At 53.8% G+C, this 15851-nt stretch overlaps 1 protein-coding gene across 18 annotated transcripts in view; it reads left to right on the forward strand.

Moving 5' to 3' along the window:
* The window catches only part of SEC16A (SEC16 homolog A, endoplasmic reticulum export factor), a 46898-nt gene extending 31122 nt beyond the window's left edge, over nt 1-15776 (forward strand). For 12 of the 18 annotated variants that reach the window (XM_015436201.4, XM_045374154.3, XM_015436199.4 and 9 more), the window contains 12 exons: nt 1096-1341; nt 2258-2340; nt 4398-4550; nt 6455-6532; nt 6708-6764; nt 6941-7052; nt 7486-7623; nt 7883-7977; nt 9410-9484; nt 10011-10070; nt 11204-11281; nt 14074-15776. In XM_015436201.4, the coding sequence (XP_015291687.3) occupies nt 1096-1341; nt 2258-2340; nt 4398-4550; nt 6455-6532; nt 6708-6764; nt 6941-7052; nt 7486-7623; nt 7883-7977; nt 9410-9484; nt 10011-10070; nt 11204-11281; nt 14074-14142 (1244 nt within the window). In that variant the 3' untranslated portion in view covers nt 14143-15776. The remainder of the gene's footprint in view (nt 1-1095; nt 1342-2257; nt 2341-4397; nt 4551-6454; nt 6533-6707; nt 6765-6940; nt 7053-7485; nt 7624-7882; nt 7978-9409; nt 9485-10010; nt 10071-11203; nt 11282-14073) is intronic. The other 6 variants (XM_045374145.3, XM_045374155.3, XM_074016002.1 and 3 more) reach the window with 3 other exon arrangements.
* The last annotated feature ends 75 nt before the right edge of the window (nt 15777-15851 follow it).

Here is a 15851-nt window from a genome sequence, read left to right on the forward strand (position 1 = left end):
CTGAGATGGAGGCTCATGGCTTTCCATGTCCATAAATACCCATGTGCTGGCGACACTGCCCTGAGTGCCCGCTGCCTGCTCAGCCTCCCTGCTTGCTTCTTCGGGAGCCTCAGCCGCACCGTGTCTGGGCAGCACCCTCGGCTGTGCTCCTCTGCAGCCTGCTTCTCCCAGTCAGCCCCATGGGAGGAAGGGCCAGCCCAGAGCTGCAGGGAGTCAAGTCCAGATGCCCTCCTCTCACATGCTCCTTGGCTTCCTTCGTCGGTGAACCTCACCAGCACAGCCTGCACGCAGGGCCGCATGCCTGGATTAGCATGGCTCCTTACTGCTCGCCTCCTGCTTCTTCCCCAGACCCTCCAGGGTCTCCATCTCACCTGAGGACAAGCCAGGGTCTTCACAGTGGCCACAGGCCCTCTAGGGTCAGCCCTAAGCCCTCCTGCCCTGGTGCTGTGTCCACTCCCATGCTATGGACCAGCCACACTCCTGATTTGGGCCCACTGCCTCGCTGTCCACCCTCCCTGCCTGACGTCCACTCTGCTTCGTCCTCAGACACCGTTACCACGTCCTGGTTGATTGCTCTCCTTAGCGCTTGCTCTTCTTACTCAGTTCACCTGTCCTGACCCCCATGAGCACCCAGCATTTCTTTTGTTCTTGAAGCATCCAGGGCCCAGCATGGTGCTGGCAGGCAGCAGCCCTCCCAGGTTTTATGTCGAGTCGGAAGAATGAATGAATGAATGAGTGGCCTGTTTGACCACTGACCATGGAGGAGGGGACTCGAGTCTAGCAGAACTCTGTGCCAGACGGTCGCTGTGGGCTTGCGTTTGGGCTGGGCCATGCCCAGGAGCCCACGTGGTGCTCTGACACAGTGTTCCTCCTGCCCCCACCCCTGGAAAAGAAAGTGAATATTGTGCTTTTCTCCAAACCACTGATGGTTCGGTACAGTGGTGATTTCAGGGCTCTTTGCTCTGTTGGGCCTCCCTTGTAACAGAAACGGGGCTGTACAAAATCACTTGTCATAAACATGTTGAGTATCAGCTCCTTCCAGTGACTCAAGCTACCCTCAGTAACCCCAGCCTCTTCTCCATTGTTCCCATGCAGCTCCGCAGACGCTCCCTGACGGCCCGTTGGCCAGTCCTGCCAGGGTGCCAATGTTCCCAGTGCCCCTGCCCCCGGGGTCCCTGGAGCCGGGTCCTGGCTGTGTGACCCCAGGGTCCGCACTTGGCTTCCCGGAGCCCTCCAGGCCTGATCCTGCAGCGCTGTGCCCGGGGCCTGGCCTCCCGCCTGGTGTGCCGCCTCTGCAGGAAAGGAGACACTTGCTCCAGGAAGCCAGGAGCCCAGACCCAGGTGGGGCTGCAGAGATGCTATCTTGAGAGCAGAAGCAGCACTGGGGGTGGTGTTTGTGGGGATTGGTGGAAGAGATTGAAGTTATTTGAGCTTGAAACAACTTACGTTACTTGTCTTTTTTTTTTTTTTTTTTTTTGAGACGGAGTCTCGCTGTGTCTCCCAGGCTGGAGTGCAGTGGCGTGATCTCGGCTCACTGCAAGCTCCGCCTCCCGGGTTCATGCCATTCTCCCGCGTCAGCCTCCCGAGTAGCTGAGACTACAGGCGTCCGCCACCACGCCCGGCTAGTTTTTTGTATTTTTAGTAGAGACGGGGTTTCACTGTGTTAGCCAGGATAGTCTCGATCTCCTGACCTCGTGATCCACCCGCCTCGGCCTTCCAAAGTGCTGGGATTACAGGCTTGAGCCACCGCGCCCGGCCCGTTACTTGTCTTAATGTAGACCAAACATTCTGGAAGTTACAGACTGGATGGGTTCAGAGTCTCACTACGATAGTAGTGTTAATGCCAGTTTCTTTTGTGACTTGGCTTTTTGTTATGATAAGAAGCTTAAATGGCCATCTGGGGCAGGGCACGGTGGCCATGGGTCTCCTGGGATCTGTCTTCAGACCCTCCTGACCGCCTGGTGAGACAGACAGGGGCAGGTCATGAACTTCTGTCTGGAAGTTGATTTGGTGGATCTTGTCCCTGGTCTGTGCCTATGTCTATATGTGTATATATGGACAAAGCAAAACACAGGCCTAGCTTTAAAAATAAAAGAGTGTGCACACATGTGGGACGATGTTCAGTCTTGGTTTCTGCAAACCATGCTGGTGTGGCGGTAGCTGGGTGGGAAGGCGGTGTGCCTGTTGATCTGTGTGCCGCACACACGTCCCGCCGCCTCGTGACCGAGATCACAGTTGCTCTCTTTCCCGTTGACAGGGATCGTGCCGCCGGAGGCACCTGTTGGAAACTCCCTTTCCGAGCTAAGCGAAGAAAATTTTGGTGGAAAATTTGCTACTCTGGTACTTTGTCACATTTTCTTAAACTATTTGTTTTCCATAAAGTTCATCGAGTGGGCACCCAGACTCCTTGCTGAGTTGTAAGTAGGAGGATGGTAGTGAGGACTATGAAATTGTTTCTAAAATTGTTTCTTAAAGCGGAAGTGCTTCTAAATAGCTTTCATCCTTAAAATATGAAGAGTTGGTGAAAACGCTGGTAGGGAAAGACGGGAAAGAGAATTCAGTAGCATAAAAACAGTTACTTTAAGTAGAAGAAATACCCAGATATCATGAAGTCCCCTTATTATTTTTAATTCTTCCAAAATGGGCACCTTCTCTGATTTCTGCATCTCTTTTTCTTTTTGTATTTTTGAGATGGCATCCCGCTCTGTTGTCCAGGCTGGAGTGCAGTGGCGCAATCTCGGCTCACCGCAACCTCCACCTCCCAGGTTCAAGCAGTTCTCTGCCTCAGCCTCCCAAGTAGCTGGGATTACAGGCACGTGCCACCACGCCCAGCTAATTTTTGTATTTTTAGTAGAGATGGGGTTTCATCATGTTGGCCAGGCTGGTCTTGAACTCCTGAGCTCAAGTGATCTGCCCACCTCGGCCTCCCAAAGTGCTGGGATTACGGGTGTGAGCCACCAAGCCTGACCTTTTTTTTTTTTTACCCTAAGACATAGTTTCATTCTGTCACCCAGGCTGAAGTGCAGTGGCGCCATCTTGTCCACCGCAACCTCCGCCTCCCAGGTTCAAGCGATTCTCCTGCCTCAGCCTCCCAGGTAGCTGGGACTACAGGCATGTGCCACCATGCTTGGCTAAATTTTTGTATTTTTTGGTAGAGACAGGGTTTTGCCATGTTAGCCAGGCTAGTCTCGAACTCCTGACTTCAAGTGATCTGCCTGCCTCAGCCTCCCAAAGTGCTGGGATTATAGGTATGAGCCACCGCACCTGGACATCTCGTTTTCTTTTTTTTTTTTCTTTTTTTTTTTTCTTGAGATGGAGTTTCACTCTGTTGCCTGGGCTGGAGTGCAGTGGTGCGATCTTGGCTTACTGCATCCTCCACCTCCCAGGTTTAAGCAATTCTCTGCCTCAGCCTCCCGAGTAGCTGGGATTGCAGGCGCCCACCACCACACCCAGCTCATTTTTTTTTTTTTTTTTTGTATTTTTAGTAGAGATGGGGTTTCACCATCTTGGCCAGGCTGATCTTGAACTCCTGACCTCGTGATCCACCCGCCTCCGCCTCCCGAAGTGTTGGGATTACAGGTGTGAGCCACCGGGCCCGGCCGGGCCTGACCTCGTGATCCACCCGCCTCCACCTCCCGAAGTATTGGGATTACAGGTGTGAGTCACCGGGCCCGGCTGGACCATCTCTTTTTCTACAGTAGAATTTCTTTTCTAATTTTTTTTATCTCACAAGATATCCTGGAATACAATAGAATTTCTAACATTTTCACTGGTTTTCCTGAAAGAGAGATTTATCTGATTAGACATGTTTGGTATAAGATGGTTGCTTTTATACAGACCGCATTCTGGAACCTTCTTTACTTATACCCAGCCCTTCCCGGGCATCCCATTAGTAGGCGATTGCTGTAGTTTGAACTTGCATTCGGTGTTTTACCCTTTAAAATATTGTGTCCCTGGAAAAGTAAAAGTGAGGGTTGAGCTATTAAACACTAGGACTTGACCCAGGAATAAATATTTTTAAAAATCATTGTATCTTTGCGAATGCGCATCGCCCCACTCTGGCCAGTCTTCCCTCAGTGTGTGCTCACGCTCCATTTCTTCCAGCCCAGAATCTCCGTCGAGGGTCCGCATTTGCATTTCGAGTGCTGAGTGCTCCCAGATGGAGCTGCTTATTAAGTGCGGCTGGCTTTCTCTAGTCAGGCCAGGCAGAGGCTCCGGGAGGCCCAGTCAGGGGGCTGCTCTCCCCAGCCCCCTCCCTGACTCCCTCTGGGCACCAGAGTCATGTGGCCTCTCAGTGACATATTTAAGGAACACACCTGGGGAAGCGCGTCCCCGCTGTCTTTCGGTTCCTGTGTGAGGAGCCCCAGGATAGCCTGTTCTGCGTTGCCTTGTGACAGGCCCCCTCGAGGACGGCGCCAGACTCAGAGGCCCCCCCAGGGTGGGATCGTGCCGACTCGGGCCCCACGCAGCCACCTCTGTCTCTCCCATCCGCTCCCGAAACGAAGAGACCCGGACAAGCAGCCAAGAAAGAGACGAAGGAACCTAAGAAGGTAGTACAGCTGCCCCCAGTGCGCCCAGCGGCCAGCAGGGTCTGGACAGGAGGCACGCTTCCCAGAGCGCCGGCCTCTTAATTCACCACACATGCAGACAGCCTCCTGATACAAACAGCCGAGTGTCTGCAGTGCACACGGCATGATGAGTGTCTATGTATTTGTGCCTTCGGATAACAGGATAATAGCCCACCCAGGTCAGCATGGGGACACAGTCCGGCCCCCAGAGGTCCCCTCTGGCCATTACCTGTCAGACCCACCCGCAAGGGACCAGACGGCCGCCGCTCCTTGTCGTTGTGGTGTGTGCCTGCCGCCGGCTCACGGACTCTCCCAGTCGTGGACTTTGGGACAGCTTTCAGTGTGGGGCTGGGAGCATTCAGGCCCCGGGAGCCTCCTGGCCAGTCTCTTGGTGAATGTGCTTGTTTTCCTTAGGTGCGCACGGAGGAGCGGAGGGTTTGGGTCGCAGGACGAGCGTGTGTTCAGCTTTAGGAGACACTGCCGAGCAGTTGTCTGAAATGGTTGGTTGGTTGGTTGGACATTTGTCACACGTCCTGCAGCAGAGGACAAGGGCCCCAGATATCCCTCGTCTTCACCAATACTGGGCAGTGCCAGTTCTTTAACTTAGCCGTTGTGCTGGGGCTGATGACATCTCATTGTGGCTTATACTCTGCATCTCCCCAGCGAGGTGTGATGCTGGGCACCTTCTCGTGTCCCTGTTACCATCTCATTGCCCTTTTGGGGCGGTGCTTGTTCAAGTCTCTATCCATTTTTTTGTTTGTTGTTGTTTTTTTCCCATAAAGATGGGGTCTCACTATGTTGCCCAGGCTGGTCTCAAGCTTCTAGGCCCAAGTGATCCTCCCGCCTCATAGCTGGGACTGCAGTTGCAGCCACTGCACCTGACTTTCCTCTCCATTTTTAATGGTGATCTCTTACTGACTCGCAGGAGTCCTTTCTGTATTGTGGATATAAGTCCTCTTAGGTGTATTGATTGTGATATCGTCTCCCAATCTGTAGATTGTCTTTTTACTTGTGATGGTATCTTTTACCCCGGCACTCTGGGAGGCTGGGCGCGGCAGCTCACGCCTGTCACACCAGCACTCTGGGAGGCCGAGTGGATCATGAGGTCAGGAGTTCAAGATCAGCCTGGCCAAGATGGTGAAACCCAATCTCTACTAAAAATACAAAATTAGCTGTGCATAGTGGTGGGCGCCTGTAATCCCAGCTACCCGGGAGACTGAGGCATAGAACTGCTTGAACCCAGGAGGCAGAGGTTGCAGTACACCAAGATCGCGCCATTGCACTCCAGCCTGGGCAACAGAGCAAGACTCTGTCTCAACAAACAAACAAACGAAAATGAAGTGCATCATGTGAAGAATAAAGTAAATTTTCCTAATAACCAAATTCTCCACGCATGGGAAACACAGAGGGGCCGTGTCTGCCTCTGACACATGCTGACTTGGACAGCCTGCCTTCCACTTCTCAAAGGGCAGGATGTCGGAAGCTTTCTCAGTGTTCAGACGTAAAAAGCTCATGAAGGCACGTTACTGTTCTGACCTATTTAAATTTACAGTAAAATACACATAACAAAATGCACCATTTTAACCATTTTCTGAGTGCACAGTTCTGTTTCACTGAGTACATCCACAGTGTTGTGTTACCATCACCACCATCCATTTCCAGAACTTTCTCACCTTCCCATTCTCACCTTCCCAAACAGAAACTCTGTCCCCTTGAAACGGAGCAACAACTCCCGGTTCCCTCCCACCTCCATTCCCCTGGTGTCTCTGGATCTGGCGACTCTGGGGCCTCACAGAAGTGTGTCCTGTAGAATTTGTCTTTTTGCCTCTGGCTGATTTCATGGAACGTAGTGTTTTCAAAGTTTTTCTTGTGGTTTTTATATTTAGGGTGAATCCTGGTTCTCTCGTTGGCTACCTGGGAAGAAAAAGACAGAAGCTTATTTGCCAGATGACAAGAACAAATCGGTGAGTGCTGTCGAATACGGCACGGGATGTCCGAGGAACTGTAATGATTTTTCTCTCACTTTCAGAGCAGACCTGAGTAGGTGTTTCCTGAAGTTTTGAAGTGTCATCATTAATCAGATTCTAATTCTGTTTAGCTTCAGTCTACTGACCTTTTTTCTTTTTGAAATCTTGGCAGATTGTTTGGGATGAGAAGAAAAACCAGTGGGTGAATTTGAATGAGCCAGAAGAGGAGGTACATTGTCATTTTAGTTCCCGCTGGGTGTGAGGTGTGAGTGGAGGGAACAGCTTCGTGCGGCCCTGTGCTATTTGGGCGGCTGCTGCTCCCTGTGGAGCGTCCTGACTGCCGTCCCAGTGGGTTTCTGGTGCACGCAGTGCAGTGCGTGTCTGAAGCTGCGTTTCTCTCTGCAGAAGAAAGCCCCGCCCCCGCCTCCAACCTCGCTGCCCAAGGCTGTGCAGGCTGCGCCGCCGGGTCTCGCAGGGCCTCCTGGAGCCCCAGTGAACATGTTCTCTAGAAGAGCAGGTAAGGGTGGCCTTGGAGTGGGAGCTTGCTTGAATGATTAACTCTCCGAGAGAGGCCAGCGTGTAGCTGTTGTGCGTGGGGAGGAGGTGATGGGTGTCACACCGTGGAAGGTAACGCTGGTGTCACGAGGAGGAAGCCTTGGGGACGAGCGCAGCTCTCCAGAGCATTACGTGGCTCCACAGCCGTCTGCATTGACAAGCTGTAGGCACAGCCATGTCCGTGCAGAAGCAGAGGGCCTGTGCCACAGCGGGGTGAGATAGGGAACCACCCCAAGGCCAAAAGCCAAAACACATCTGCGTGTAGAAAGGTGTCCTCGTCAGGGTTGGGCCACGACGTGGCTTCCAGCATGTCCCTGCGTGCTTTTGCTCTGACACAGTGAGCACTGGAGGCCGCCTGGTGCGTTCGCCTCAATTTGCTTCCCTCCCCTTTGCAGCCGGAAGCAGAGCTCGCTACGTGGATGTCCTGAACCCGAGTGGGACCCAGCGGAACGAGCCGGCTCTTGCTCCTGCGGACTTTGTCGCTCCACTCGCGCCACTCCCGATTCCTTCCAACTTGTTTGTGCCGAGCCCAGGTAGGCGGCACAAGCACCAGCCCCAGTCTCCTGACCTTTGACCCTCTTTCTGTGGGTCTCCTAAATGTCCTGTTAAAAGAATGACCTGGTCAGCACGCAGGGAGCCTGGGGTTGGTTTGTGGTTTTTTTATGATTTGCCTGTTTCTGCGTGAGTGTGCCGTGTGTGCAGCACGAAACTCTCTTCCTCTCTGGGTGTCTTCAGTGAGACCCCAGGGATGTTCTGGACGGAATCATGGCCTCCTCACTCTCTCATCCCCAGATGCAGAAGAACCACAGCCTCCAGACGGGACTGGCAGGGAAGGGCCTGCACCAGCTAGGGGCCTGGCCAATCTAGAGCCTGCCCCAGAGCCCAAGGTGAGTGGCTGCGGTGGGAAAGAGGGGAAGGGTGCCCAGTGAGGAGTCACCTCCCCATCCTGCCAGATAGGGCCTTGCCTTCTGCAAGTCAGTACCCAGTGTGTACGCAGAGAGTGTTCCGTCTTAAATGCCTCACACTTGTGTATGATCGAGACGGCAGGTAGAATGCATGGTGCCAGGCGGGACAGAGCTGTTTGGGAAGACGGAGATCTGGGGATGGTGACGGTGATGATTGCTCAGCACGGCGAATGTGCTTAAAACTTAAAAATGATTAAAGTGGCAAATTTTATGGTATGTGTATTTTACAATTTTTAAAATTGGAAAAAATAAAATTACTCTAAGTTAAAGAGAAATTATCTACCAATAATAAAAGTTAAGTATATGTTCATCCAAAAAAAAAAAATAACAAAGGGGCCGGGCGCGGTGGCTCAAGCCTGTAATCCCAGCACTTTGGGAGGCCGAGACGGGCGGATCACGAGGTCAGGAGATCGAGACCATCCTGGCTAACACGGTGAAACCCCGTCTCTACTAAAAAATACAAAAAACTAGCCGGGCGAGGTGGCGGGCGCCTGTAGTCCCAGCTACTCGGGAGGCTGAGGCAGGAGAATGGCATAAACCCGGGAGGTGGAGCTTGCAGTGAGCTGAGATCCGGCCACTGCACTCCAGCCTGGGCCACAGAGCGAGACTCCGTCTCAAAAAAAAAAAAACAAATGACTCCCATGTGAAGTAGAACAGCTCTGACCAGCTGGGAGTGGTGGCTCACGCCTGTAATCCCAGCTTTTTGGGAGGCCAAGGTGGGCGGGTCAGTTGAGGTCAGGAGTTCGAGACCAGCCTGGCCATCATGGTGAAGCCCCGTCTCTACTAAAAACGAAATTTAGCTGGGCGTGGTGGCAGGTGCCTGTAATCCCAGCTACTCAGGAGGCTGAGGCAGAAGAATCGCTTGGACCCAGGAGGCGGAGCTTGCAGTGAGCTGAGATTGCATCACTGCACTCCAGCCTGGGCGACAGAGCGAGACTCCATCTCAAAAAAAAAAGAGCAGCTCAGACTGCACTCTCTACAGGGGGAGTGGGACAGGCCTGGGCCTAATCCTGTTCTCCATTCATCAGCTGTGTAAAGCATGGGACAGTCACTCACCTCTCTAAGCCTCAGTTTTCCCCTCTGTAAAATGGGAATAACAGTAGCCCCAGATTGCAAGCCTGTCATAGGCACACAGGCAACTGGGAGAGAGCTGCGGGGGTCCAGAGCCAGCAGGGTTGTGCGGCTGGAGCCGCGTGTGAGGCACCTTTCTTTTCACTTCTCTCTGAGGAGCACTTGACGTGGAAGAGGAGGGCGTTTGCAACCCAGGCCAGAACAGCTTCCTATTTTTCGGCCTGGGGTGAGAGGCTTAAATTCCCTGGGATTTGGTTGCTGCAATTTTTCTTTTTCTTGGCAGGTTTTAAGCTCTGCAGCGTCACTCCCTGGCTCTGAACTCCCCTCCTCTAAGCCTGAGGGTTCCCAGGGAGGAGAGGTAAGCAGTGCCAACGCCAGGGCCTCCCACAGCCCAGGCCTCCCCGGCAGCTCACTGTCCAGGTGCCTCTTCCTTTATGGAGGGCGGCACTGGGTAGGAAGAGGCAGTTTAGAAACAAGAGCACCTCAAAGGTGGTGTTCCTGGGGGAAAAAAATTGCACTTGTTTTAACAAAACCATGTAGGAGCTTCAGGAAGGGTGAAGGGGTTTGAGTTGTCACCTCAGTCCCGGTCCCCTCCCCTCAACAGCATGGAATCGTCTTGAATTGTGAGGTGTCAGGAGGTGAAGCTGGCTTAGGCCAAGGCTGGACTTCTCCTCCCAGCCCTCCCCTGAGATAGTGGTTGTTTCGGGGTAACAGCTTTACGTTAAGGCAGGAATCTGAAGCTAACACTGGCTTTTTTCCTTTTGGGTTATATTGATTCTAATGGCATCACAAAGCTTTTGAAATGGAACTGACGGCTTGGATTGGACAGTGACGCGCATGTTGACTTTTGTCCGTGTTTTATGTGTGTTCTTGCTGTTTTGTAGCTTTCGCGCTGTAGTTCAATGAGTTCGTTATCACGTGAAGTGAGCCAGCATTTTAATCAGGTACCTGTGGCTGGTGGTCCTCACTAACATGAGAGCTGGCCTGTGTCCCTGAGCACGCGGTGCCGGTTCGCCGCGTGCGCTCTGCCACTAACCTCGCCCGTTGGCTCCCTCAGCGTCACGTGACCAAGGCTACAGGGTTCCTTTTTTTTATTTGAGACAGAGTTTCAGTCTTGTTGCCCAGGCTGAAATGCAATGGTGTGATCTCAGCTCACCACAACCTCCGTCCACCTCCTGGGTTCAAGCGATTCTCCTGTCTTGGCCTTCCTGAGTAGCTGGGATGACAGGCACCCGCCAGCACGCCCAGCTAATTTTGTATTTTTAGTAGACACAGGGTTTCTCCATGTTGGTCAGGCTGGTCTCGATCTCCTGATCTCAGGTGATCCGCCCACCTCAGACTCCCAAAATGCTGGGATTACAGCAGTGTTCCTTTAAAGGGGGTTTGCTGTTCAGTATCCACATACACGGGGCGACTGGACCAACCCCGAGGTGTCCTAGCGAATGAGTGGGTTCTGTCATTTTGCTCGAATTGTTTTTTCCAATGACGGGCCTGGGGCGTGGCCTCGCCGCGTGAGTGTTTCCCGGGTCAGGATGCTCTCCTCTGGAAGGAAGATTTCTCGTTTCTGATCAAGCATGAGAACATTGGTTTGAGGCCGGGGCGAGTGCAGCAGTGGCGGTGTCCTGCGGCCAGTGTGGGAGGGAGGTGAACGAACCCTTCATCTTCTGCCTGTCACGGCACCAGCTGCAACCGTGGCTCAGCAGAAAGGCTTGCTGTGACCCTTCTGCCTGCAAATGAGAGCTCTGGGCCTCGTGTCGTGGCTGGAGCCTTAGGTCTGCAGCCATGGGCACCTCCTAACCGCCTCGCACGCTCAGCGCCACCTCAGTGCCGTGTGCACCTTCCTGTTGCATGTTCCGGTGCTTAAAACATTGGCTCTGCACGTTGCTTTGATTTTCACCATTTTTCTATGAACCATAAAATACTAAATCTGGTGTTGCAAGAAGTGCCTTCAGTCTGCTTCTGTAGTTTATTTACAAGTACCGTAAATCCCATGTAGAAGCGGCGTCTGTATCTGCAGTTGAAATGCCAGCTGCTGTGCAGCACAGCCCCGCTGAGGTGACTTCTCTGTGCTTCTCAGGCTCCTGGCGACCTCCCTGCTGCAGGCGGCCCTCCCAGCGGGGCCGTGCCCTTCTACAACCCTGCTCAGCTGGCACAGGTGAGTGACCCTTGCCTTTCTCCATGAGACCCTGACACGTCCACTGACTTCCTGACCCTGCTGCTCGGTGATGGCAGCTTTCTTCCCTAGATTCTCTTTCTCTTTCTTTTTAAAAAATATATATTTATGGCCGGGTGCGGTGGCTCACACCTGTAATCCTAGCACTTTGGGAGGCTGAGGCGGGCGGATGACAAGGTCAGGAGATCAAGACCATCTTGGCTAACACAGTGAAACCCTGTGTTAAATACAAAAACCCTGTGAAAAATACAAAAAATTAGCCGGGCATGGAGCTTGTAGTAAGCCGAGATTGCGCCACTGCACTCCAGCCTGGGCGACAGAGCAAGACTCCATCTCAAAAAAAAAAAAAATATATATATATATACACACACACACACACACACACACGCACACATTTATTGAGACAGGGTCTCGCTCTGTTGCCCAGGCTGGAGTGTCATGGTACAGTCTCTGATCTCAGCTCACTGCAGCCTTAACCTCCTGGGCTGAAGCAATTCTCCTGCCTCGGCCTCCTGAATGGCTGGGACTCCAGGCGCGGTCAGCACACCTGGCAAATTTTTGTATGTTTTATAGAGACAGGGTCTCACCTCGTTGCCTAGGCTGGTCTTGAACTACTAGGCTCAAGCGATCTTCCCACCTCGGCTTCCCAAAGCGCTGGGATTATAGGCGTGAGCCACCGTGCCCAGCTTCTCTTTTCTGAATGAAAGTTGCACACCTACTGTGTGGCAGTCCACAGGGCACTGTGAGGAGCCACGCTGGGCCCTCCCCGGCTGCCATTTCTCCCTCTGTTTGGACACCAGGCCCTCAGCGCTCCCGTGTGGGGCCCTTTGTGGACACCAGGCCCTCGGCGCTCCCGTGTGGGGCCCTTTGTGGACACCAGGCCCTCGGCGCTCCCGTGTGGAGCTCTCTGTGGACACCAGGCCCTCCGTGCTCCTGCATTCGCTTTGCCTTTTCCTAGGTTGCAGTTTGTAAAATGTGCTTGGCTTTCTACTTGTGTATCCCTCATTCAGCCCCCAGCTCTGCCACGTCTGCTGTTCTGTCCTCCTGGAGCCTGTGGTCTCTGAGCCAAGTGTGTTCTCTCCTCCCTTGGCCTGGGCACCCGAGTCTCCCGGAGTGGGTCCCGCAGCTTTGGAATCCTGTGTTGCTGCCTTTCTTAGTTACTCCGTTTGTCTTGGTGACACACATCCTCCAGTAGCTCTTGCTTTTTTTGTATGTTTATTTAGAAGCTTCTTGACAGACAGGTCCCGGGGTGACTTGGGAGAAGCCTTTCATGTCTGGAGCTGCCTTTCTTCTCCGGCCTCTCTGGCTGGCTGGTAACATTCTTGGGCCAAACTTGCTTTCTTCAGAACTGCAGGTGGCCTTAGGCTTCCTGGTGCCTGTGGTTGCTGAGATTCCAGGTCCATTCTGCCTGCAGCCCCTTTCGGGGTCCTGTTTCCCTGGGACCTGCAGGGCTTCCCTCTCAGTCCCCTTGGGCCTGAATGCATGCCCTTCAGCTGGGGAGTGTTCTAGAATGTTTTCTGCGGTTTCCCTCCCTCAGCCTCGTCTCTCCTCCCCTCTCCCTTGCCTGTGGAGTATAGACTGGCTGTCAGTGGAGGGGAGCCAAGCGGGGGCCGAGGTCTGGGGCATCTTGGGATTCAGCCCCATCGTCACCCCAGCCTGCCCTCACGGCCTCACACACTCCTCACGGCCTCACACACTCTTCACGGCCTCACCCCAGCCTGCCCTCACGGCCTCACACACTCCTCACGGCCTCACACTCCTCACGGCCTCACACACTCCTCACGGCCTCACACACTCCTCACGGCCTCACACTCCTCACGGCCTCACACACTCCTCACGGCCTCACACACTCCTCACGGCCTCACCCCAGCCTGCCCTCACGGCCTCACACACTCCTCACGGCCTCACACGCTCCTCACGGCCTCACACGCTCCTCACGGCCTCACCCCAGCCTGCCCTCACGGCCTCACACACTCCTCACGGCCTCACACGCTCCTCACGGCCTCACCCCAGCCTGCCCTCACGGCCTCACACACTCCTCACGGCCTCACACACTTCTCACGGCCTCACACGCTCCTCACGGCCTCACACGCTCCTCACGGCCTCACACGCTCCTCACGGCTTCACACACTCCTCACGGCCTCACACACTCTTGACCGCAGGCTTCCCGGGCTGGGGCCCAGCATTCCTGCCCTGGTCCTCTACAAACAAGGCCGAGGCTCCCAGGACCACTCCCCACAGCTGCCCCTGGCTGTCACCTGCTTTTCTGCATCCAGACTAGTCGATTTTGGTGTTGTCCTGCTTCCTTTGCCATGTAGTTAGTGCCTTTACACAAATTCCTTGGCTTTCCCCTCCATGAGGCTTTGCAAGGGAGTAAGAACGGATGCCTGCATTGGCTGGCTGTCTGCACCTGGGGTCCCCGCGTCCCCTGCAGTGGCCAGGCCTGGCCACCACTCCTCCCGGGACTCCGGACAGCCAGGCTGGCTGTGCAGAGCAGCTCTGGGTCTCATGGCCCTGACGAAACCTCAGCACCTCCGGGCGACCCTCACAGTAAACACTGATGGTTAAGGACTCGGTGCTTTCAAGGGAGCCCAGGACTTGGCACTGACTTGTCGGTTTCCAGAGGCTTTGAGGAACAAAAACGAAGCCTTCAGCTTGTCGGCGCCAATGGCCCATGCAGTTCATTATGTGGACCAGCCCCTGTCACGCTGCGCCCGGGCACTGCCCACCCTGGGGGCAGGCATGCAGAGGTCATGCTGTTGATTTTGTTCCAGGCCTGCGCCACCTCCGGGAGCTCAAGGCTAGGGAGAATTGACCAGAGGAAGCACCTGGTGCTGAACTAGGCTTGCCCTGCTGTGAACTTGCACTTGGAGCCCTGACGCTGCTGTTCTCCCCGAAGAGCCCGACCGACCGCCGCGATCTCCGTCCCGCCCCCAGGGAGACACGGCAGTGACCCAGAGCTGGTCCCACGCTGTGCCTCCCTCCTCACCGCCCATCATAATGAATTATTTTGAAGATTAATTCCACCATCCTCTCAGATACTGGATGGAAAGACTGAATCTTTGACTCAGAATTGTTTGCCGAAAAGAATGATGTGACTTTCTTAGTCATTTAGGATGATTTAAGGATGTAGCATTCCTGGTCATTTAAGAATGTTCATTCGGCTGGAGCTGTCTCTGCCACAGGAGAGCCACACGGTCGGTAGCAACCAGGGCCTCTCCAAGCCGAGCTGTGAGTCCCTGCCCAGTGAGTCCCGCACTTCCTTTAAGGTGCTGGGAGCAAAGAGTGACTGTCTGAGGCAGACCCCGACCCTGCTCTGCAGCGCCTGGGCCCTCGCCGTGTTTGAACCTGGCCGAATGCGTGGAGGTCGCTGTGTTCTCAGTCAGCGTCTCTGAGGAGCCTCGGGGTTCCTTCGGCATTAGTTCAGTTTTTGAGAGAGGCCCTAGTTACTGAAGTGAATTTCTTTCCTGTAACAAAGACGTTTCCAGCCTCACTTTACTTTCTGTGGCCTGATGAGGACCATGGGTGATTTTGTGCACCCAAAGCACCGGCGACTGCCCACCGTGTGGCCCAGTCACTGGGAAGGAGCCCCACGGAGCCGGCTGTCTGACACGATGGCTCAGGGTGGTCATCCAGGGTGAAAACCGACGGTGTGATGTTTGATTTGGGCTTCATTTTGTGTGTAGGAGCATGGTTAGACTCATTGTGAAGGGGGCTGGATGCAGTTCTCTAAAAGGCTGCACTTTTCCTGGTGCAATCCACGTGACCCACTTTCTCACCTGGGGGACATTGGTTCAGGGGTTGGTAACATCTTGGGGAGAGTATCTTAACACAATTTCTTGACAGCTGCTCTGGAACTTATTTCTGCCCCAAGTTTTGCCACACTGAGACTTTGAGTAGCTCCTGGTGGACTCAGCCCTGTTGAACTCAGAGAGGGGCCTCCTCTCACTGATGCAAAGCTTTAAGGCTTCTCTGACTGTTCTGAAAACTCTTCGTATTCTTGTCAAGTCTAAAGAGACTGAAGAAAAGATTTAAATACTAATACAAATCAGTAGATAATTTCTGTAGGTTCTGCTGGGGAAACAAACTGTTTGGTGTTTAAATTTAAGTGTAGAAATTGTAGAATGCGGAATTAGCACAGGCCCTTCCTGACTTTCTGTTTCACTTGATCATTTAGCCCAGACCACCCAGGATGTTTTCCAAAATGTTTCACAGGCGTGTCCCACTGGATCCATTTGTCCTTGTCACTTGGAGAAAGGCCAGTCCCTGTGACGGGGCAGCCCTCTCTGTTTCTTGGTCAGCTCCTGTGATTCCTGGGACCTCTACCGGTCGGCCCTGCCCGCTGTTCTGGGGTCGACTGCCACGACTTTTGATTCAAGAAGCTTCCTCCAGGCGGGAGCGGCTATTTTTCCTAAATGAGAATTGTTACATTGCAAATTGTTGAATAAAATATTTTGCGCTCCTTCAAGCACCTTCACTTGTGGTTCCCTTTGGTTTGTTGGAAGCGAGTGAGTGCAGGTGTCCGCAGGCCTCGGCACTCGCCTGGCCCGCG

The sequence above is a fragment of the Macaca fascicularis genome, chromosome 15 (genome assembly GCF_037993035.2).
Source record: "Macaca fascicularis isolate 582-1 chromosome 15, T2T-MFA8v1.1".
Classification (NCBI taxonomy): Eukaryota; Metazoa; Chordata; class Mammalia; order Primates; family Cercopithecidae; genus Macaca; species Macaca fascicularis.